Genomic DNA, 7,733 nt, shown 5'->3' with positions numbered 1-7,733 from the left:
TCCTGGCCTTATAATTATTTCAGTTACTGTACTAATTAGAAACTATACCAAAAGTAACTGTTTACAGATTTATATACAATTAAACTCAAGTGCAGTGAAGACTTGGAGGAGCTGTAAAATGTTTGTACAGTTTCAGTACCCCTCTTGGTGAAAACTTCTGTTTGAAATCCATCTGGAGCAGATACTGTCTATAAGAAAGTGTCTGAAAAAGTGACATCTTTCTATAAGGGAACTGCTTTTTACCAAGCAGCTAACCTGCACAACTCTTCCTGTGGTGCTTGGGGGGACAGCCTGCAGACATGGTGAGCACATTTTAGTGGTGACATTTGCTAAGTGTTGTTTGCTTCTTTAAGACAAAAAAAAGTATTCTTTATTAACAAGGGCAGTGGCACTGTGGAAATGAGTTTTTGTCAGGGAAATTTGTAAAATTTGAGCATGTTTCTTTTGAAATTTAGAAAAATTTCTCCTTAAATTTAGAAAATTTTTTGGAAAAATTTAGAAATCAGAAGATACCAGGACTCCTCTAAAGGAATCCTGGTTTCTTCTGATTATAGTTTCGTTCCAGCACAACCAGCATGGTGTGGTGGTTCCTGCTGCTGCCAGTGGGACAGAGCTCCTGGGTTCTGGTGGACAGACAAGAGGTGACATTTGGTGAAGATATGGTGGAAGGCTGCAGGCTCAGTGGCTCTGCAGAAAAGGCAGACATGAGTTGTTTGCTCACTCTCACCCTATAAGAACCGGGTGGCACCAAGTGCAATTACCAGGACTGATCTCAAAGCAAGCCAAGGAAGGCTCTGTTTCATGGAAATTGTAATTAAACAGGAGAGTCTGCAGGATCGTATGGTTGTTAGGCTTTCACTTGAGTCCCAGAAGCAATTTCATACATCTATGGAAGAAAAGAGTCTGTGAAGATTTACTAAATAAAATTTCTGGCATAGAATTGCTATAGCAGGAAATTGTTAGTTTATGCTATACTTCTCTTCCTAGAGAGTTGCTGGCCGTTCTCAAACACAGGATGTTAAGACAAATGGACCCCTGGTAGGAGTCTGTATGCTTTTTTTTTTCTTTTTTTTTTTAAATGTGAAAAAATCATGTTTCTGTCTACTTAGACTGGAGAACAAAGCTTGAAAAGGTCAAGACTCATAAAAAGTCTAAAAAATTCCATTGTAGTAATCCTCTGCTTTTTACTCAATTTCATGATTATTTTAGTATGGCATTTTTAAGTGTCTGGAATTACCCATCTCAACTTGACTATGTCTGCTGGAGGCCAGGCAAGAGGGAAACGTCTTTACTACCCGCCCTTTGCCATGACAAGTCCACTGATTCCTGCTCCAAACTGAATTTCTCTCTTTTTTCTTGAGTTATTAAAACTTCTGATTTCTCAGTAACCTGTGCTGAGTTTTCAGTATTTTAATAACAATAACGTTCCAGCAGAGCAAAATAGTATTTTCTGAAACAGTCTTGTGTAGAATTATGATTCAAACAGGCAAACTCCCTGGGCTGGTTAAAACCACCCTTCCAATTTTCCTATTTCCACTCTTCTCTTACACACGTTTGGAGACCTCACTGCAGTCAAGATGGAAAAAAGACAATGGGATCTTCTTCGGAAAACTTAGCTGCTAATTATTGCTGGACAGGAAGAATGTCACCCCCAAGCATTTGTCTTGGTGTGTCATCAGCACCAAAGCATGGCATGACAACCCAGCTGTGAACATCCACCTGCCAGGCACCTTCAGCAGTGCTCAGAAACTGTCCAGGAAAAGACATCACACAGAGAAAAAATAAATCCAGCACAAAAACAAAGGCGTTCTGAGGAAAAGCTGCTCAACTTGCAGATGCTGGGATATGTCGATTTTAGGAGAGTGATGATGAGAAATACAACAAAATGCAGGATCAGCTCTTCCAGGCAGCTAAAGTTATTTCCACATTGCAAAATACTTTAGGAAATAGGCAATTTTTCTACTAAAGCTTGCAGAAAAAATAAAATAATGGAGCCCAGTAGTCACACAGCTATGTTTCTTTCCTTGGCAAATCAGAAGTGGTTACTGACTCACTGGCTGGATTTTGTAAGGAAATTTGCTGCATCTCTTCGGTGGGTCTCTGTGCTCTGTGCTCTGTGCTCTGTGCTCTGTGCTTGCTCCTGCCAGTCACTTGTGCACTGAGAAAGAAATTGTTATTATTATTTTTTTTTAATAAAGAAATTATTTGCATTCTACTGAAGCAATCAGTCCTGAGGATGACATGGGTCTTCTGAAGCTTTGCTTCAGGGTGAACCACCTGACTCTTACAATGAAAATAGTTACATGATACCTGTCCCCAAATAAGGAGTAAAAATGTTTCAAAATGTAAGTAAGTCCTGTATGCCCCAAAGAAATTTTTCTCTTAGGAAATTATACCTTGATGTATTGGCACCAGGACTGACCACAAGCAGATCGGTCCTCCACGCTAGCACAGGGGAGAATTGGTAGAGATGGCTTTGACATTTTGCAGTGAGTTTTTCATGTCCTGTTATCACCTGTGGCACTAACAAGTGCAACTGGTGTGCAGACACAAGCGCAACTCAGATGCATCATAAAACAAGTCAGTTCTTTCTTCAGGCATCCTAATTGTATGTATTAATACACGGGTAAATGTGACAGGCACAGCATAAGCAGCCCAGCACCAAACTGGCCACTTAAATACTTGCCCATTCCAGGTGTGCAGCCAGAACATTATTGTACAGACCAAGGCTATGAATGAGGTGCAAAGCAAGAAATAATTGCCAGCTTGTCCCAAGATGACTGAGGAGTGGCAGCTGCATCTCAGATGCTTCCATCTTGTTCAACCTCGCCTTGCATGACACTTGCTGAACGGAGGCACTGTTTTTGTCTGTTCTCAAGTAAGAAAGGAGCCCACACTCTGTAGTAGGCGGCAACCGAAGGTACGAGATGGGACGCGCTAGCGCCTCCCCTGCCCCAGAGGTTGTGGGTGTAGACGAAGTGAACAAAGAGATAAGGGAGATAAGGAAGGATATATAAGACTTTGTAACGAGGCAATAAACGTCATTTTGCCGCTCATCATATTGGTGTGTGCACGCGTCAGGATGGTCGGGGACTAGGTGTTAGTCCTTGCAAACAGGGTGCAGTTCATGAACGGAATATCTGGTGCTGAGTAGTCAGCAACACTCCAAACGCTGCAAGAAGTACACCCAAGTGTACTTGAGCCAAGCTGGCTCGCCACCAGCTTTCACATATTTATGACAGAACAAGACAAAAATAACAAAAAAATTTCAGACTAGGTAGAAGTATAAAAGAAAAAAAAAGTAAAGACATTAAAATAGAGGGTATTTCTCCCCACGGTGTTTTTCAGCTTTGTGTGGCACATGTCACCTTAGAGCACTGGCTTTTTCAGACAGCAGAGTGGAAGGGCTTGCTTGGTCAGTACTGCCTTCTGACAGGAGGCAAGTGGATGGATATTTGGGACATGAATGAGCTTTCAGTAATCGAGTAATATAGGTCCTGTTCATAACAACTCAAGGCAGCAAGCCTCCTTATGTTTCAAATAAGTAAACTTTTTTCTTATTCAAAACCTTTATTTAGCTATTAAAAAAAAAAACATCGTTCACCGAGTTATGGAAAATGAAAATATTTACATTTGTGGTCTGAACTTTCTGGTACTTGTGAAAATTGGAACCTATCCGATAACTGTGCTACACAAAGATTTAGCAGCAGCAAGCAATGGCTGGCTTATTGTCATCCAGATTTGCTGCAAAGATCAGAGGCTGCTGTCAAAGTTCTAATGTTGCCTGATATCTGACATGGCAATTGAAACAATCTTATTTCAAAAGTTGCTGAGCAACTTCAGATTTTCTCGTCAGTGAGCTCTGATTTTAGATGTCCAAACTGCCAGGCTATGGCTGTAATTGGGCAAGTTCTTGGTTGCTCATGAGTAGCCTAGGTGGCTTGAAAAGAGCTGCTCATGTAAATGAAGTTGCAGATGTACCTTACTATTCACTGTAACATGGCACAGGCTTCAAAAGCTGTGAGTTAACTTCTTTGTTCCTCTGCCTCATTCCTCAACTTAATTGTTTAATAAGAAAAACAAACAATTAATATAACTCCTAAGAATTTTTTATTCCATTTGAGTGAATCAATACATGCCCTTGTGAAATGAAAAGCAGCAGTTAGTACTGGACGTTTTTATGTGCCATCTAGTCTAATGTGGCAACAGAGAAGCACACAAGATCCTTCTGCATTGTTTTCACTATTTTAAGATCGATTTACGCTGTGACTTTCTGAAATAAATGTGTCTGATGTTGCATATAATTTCATGTTTTATCATTCTACTGCTATCTCATTTGGCATTCTGGTCTACATCAGTTGAAGAACACAGTAATATTGACATTAGCTTCAGAAGCAATAGTAGAAATTGTAAATGGTGTTAGAGGTATAGAAATGAAATGCACATATCTCAATTATATGAGATAACATAACACATTAGTTTCCTGAAACACATGGTTAGTATCAGCACATATGCAAGAGATCACCAGAACGTCATCCTGCAGTCCAAGAAGTAGAAAGCAAAACTCTGGATACAGAGGAATTTGTTCGCTGTTGCTTTAGAGCTTACTCTCTTCAACCCTTTGGAAACCACAGCAATATCCCGCTTACTGTTGTAGTAGGCGTAAAGCGGGGCACTCAGGATGTAACGTGAAAGGCCCTTCCCCATGGCATTTTCTTATTCGTTGACCTACTTAGATGAACTTATGTCGTCAGAAGGAGAGGCGGCACTTTTTTCCTAGATAAGGAAGTGCATGACCGTTCCCTATATGGTCTTCAGAAACGCGTGGACAGCGTGTGATATTCAGTATGATTGGCCAGTAGCTCACGTGAGCTTCTGGAACCGTCTAGTAAAAGATAAGATACACTATATAGTTCTGTAACTCTTAACAATAAACGCCATTTTGCTGTTCACCATACTGGTGTCTATATGCAGTGATTGGCCAGGACCAGGGTTTTGGTTTCAGTGTGCAAGGGTAAAATATGCAGGGTTGCTCTCGCGCGGTAACAGCTTACAGTCCTACCAGTACAAGTACATGAACATTAGAGTGCAAAATCTTCTCAGGGGCCTATTTCTGTGTCTTGGAACACTGAATGCCTTTGTTATTGTTATCTAGAGTTAATTACAACAGTAAAAGTCAGGTACAAGACTTGGAAGGCCTGCAAGTACATTTGCTTCCTAGCATCTGGCTTGAGAAGAAGGGATGTCTGCAGCTGAGGATATAAAATGCAAGTAAGGTCACAGGCTATGTAGTTATGTTGGAAAAAGGGATGATAATGAACCAGAAAGGACAGATCCAGCAGAAAAATAATCAGAGATAGCAGAACTATACGTAGCCCAGGATGAAGCCTCCCTTGTTTTCCAAAGAATGGAGCGCTGATTAGCATTTGGTTACTCTCTGTGGCCCAAACCACATGCTTGGATAGCAGCCTGGCTTGAGAAGCTGCAGGTGAGCAGATCCCACACCAGTTGCTGTGCCATGCCACATGCTGACTGCGCCAGTCCTCAGTGGAGAAATCGCCTTTCGAAGTATTGAGCTGATTGCAGCTGGTTCTGTCCTGAGGCCTGGTCCTGGAGGAAAACCCGGTACCAGGGGAACTCCTGCTTTCTCCCAAGATATCCCGATTCTTTGCGAAGAACAACTTGTCTACATTTGACGTTCGGAAATGAAAAGGGAGAGAGCGGAGAACATGTTTTTAAAAGGGAAAATGAAGAACTAAAGAAAAAATGTGTTTAGGAATAAAATGCTAGGAGGGTCTTGCAAGCCTGAGCTGTAAGGTGAAACAGACAAAACAAACGCTAACCAACAGTAACAATGTGACTGCAGGTCCCCTGGGAAACAATACAGTTTTCTGAGGCTGCCTCCCCAGGGTGATGTCTTAGCCACACAAAGGCTTCTGGTAAGTGACCTGCCGAAAACATCCATCTGTGAAGTTTTAGAAGAGAAGAATCTCTGCTGAAGAAACAAGTGATACATAACAGCTAAGGCTTTATTCTCATGAAAGAATTGTCAAGCCAGCTGTGGAAGTTCATCCTTTTAATCACAGATTCATTAGGGTTCATATACATTTTAATCCAAAATGAAAATCTGAAGGTGCTCTAAATACTTCTGTAGGTGGAATTATGTGTTTTAGCACATAGCACCTTGCATTTCAACATTCAGGTGGTTACATTAATGCTGAGGTAAAATCCAAAATTTTATGACTGAAGTTTATACGCAAGCAATCTCCTCCCAGCTACATGATCAGTCCATGTATTTATGTTTATATTTATATGTTTATATAAATAATTTGATTCAAAGATAGTACGATCATCTAGCCATATTACCTCTGGGGCTGGTGGAAAGCTGTGGTTTTGTGGCGCTTACCATCACCATCCAGAAGAGAGCTGCCAAAACAGGAATGTGGTTTCACATGCAGGTAGCAGAAACATTCAGCAGCTACCCCTACTTCTGTTCAGTTATTTTTCCTCCTGCTGGTATTTGTGGTTGCAAATCAAGTTTCAGGGCCCCATGAAGCCGGCAGCGAACTCCACTGATGCCGCTTGATCCTGCTGCCAGATCTTCCACTGCTAGATCTGAAAGAAAGCTTGTTTCCATGCCTGAACTGGTCTGGGCAAAGATAAATCTGAAGGCTGCCTAGTGACTACCATATAGACATACAAAAAGCCTGATGATCTAACCTACAAGGCTTCAGTTATTTGGTATAATTAAGGGGAGAAGATGCCAAGAAAATAATAGCCAGAAAGTTTCCTTTTGATGCGCTTATGACAGAAATTTCTCAACAGCTTCGAGGAACTCCGTAGATGAGCTAAGCCCTTCCAAATCCAGCAGATTGTTCTTTTTGTCATGAAAGTGGAATAATTCAGTCTCTTCCTCTTCAGGTTCCTCTTGAAATAGGTTTGTCTCTGAGGTAGGAATGACAATGATGCGAGGGACTGTATTGCTAATGATAGAGTTCAGGCCTCTGTTATTATGACTTTCTTGAGTTTCCATCTGTGAGGTATCTGAGCTTCCTCCTCTGCTGACACTGCTGCTGTTCAAACCAACGGGCAGAGAGGCTGCTCGGAGGGAGCTGGTCACGAGTGCTATGGGGGAGCTGGGGAGTGCTGACCGCCCCAGCAGCTTCTCCAGGCAGCTGGATGACAGCGAAACCTAGAGCAGAGGGAAAAGCATTAGCGTCTCTGCAAACCAGTACTTGGAATATTCAGTGCCACTAGTCGCTACATCAGTCACTCATCAAATTTTCTAGATGTTTGAATCACTGACTAGAAAGGAGGAAAATCATGATGCGTTAACATCTACAGCTTGGAAAGCAGAATGTTAAATGAAGCAAAAGATGATGTGATCAAGTACCAGCAGAGACCAAAAAGAAAAGAGAAGCCCATTCCTGTGTCTGACATTTTTTCCTCTCTCTCTCATTTATATGTCTGAAAGTACTGGGTAACTGTAATCGTCTCTCATTGAAAAGATCTCAGACAGGACTCTAGGCACCGTACTCACGGCGTCCTGAATCAGCTCCTTCTGCTGCCACATAAAAAGTCAGTGGCTTTGTACACTGAACAATACTTCCATCAAGGAAGGAGGAAAGAACAGCAACCAAGATTCTGCTTTGCTAACCATTCGCCATCTCTTTGTTTTGAAAGTTTTATTTCTAACTTGGCCTTGACAACAGCTACTCTGTGAACTTTCCATA

The 7,733-nt window shown here is 41.6% G+C and overlaps 1 protein-coding gene across 4 annotated transcripts in view; it reads right to left on the bottom strand.

Annotated features, from left to right (window-relative positions):
* Positions 1,308 to 7,733, bottom strand: part of LOC110397844 (melanopsin-like) — a 32,620-nt gene continuing 26,194 nt past the window's right edge. For 3 of the 4 annotated variants that reach the window (XR_002438009.1, XR_002438010.1, XR_002438011.1), the window contains exon 12: positions 7,090 to 7,192. Coding sequence is in view for 1 of the 4 variants with exons in the window: in XM_021394756.1 (XP_021250431.1) it covers positions 6,803 to 7,192 (390 nt within the window). In the remaining 3 variants the exon portion in view is untranslated. Of the gene's footprint in view, positions 7,193 to 7,733 lie in introns of all 4 variants that reach the window. The other variant, XM_021394756.1, reaches the window with a different exon arrangement.

The sequence above is a fragment of the Numida meleagris genome, chromosome 4 (genome assembly GCF_002078875.1).
Source record: "Numida meleagris isolate 19003 breed g44 Domestic line chromosome 4, NumMel1.0, whole genome shotgun sequence".
NCBI classification, from domain to species: domain Eukaryota; kingdom Metazoa; phylum Chordata; class Aves; order Galliformes; family Numididae; genus Numida; species Numida meleagris.
Note: the sequence above shows the minus strand (reverse complement) of the source record. Positions and strands in the feature narration are given on the sequence as shown.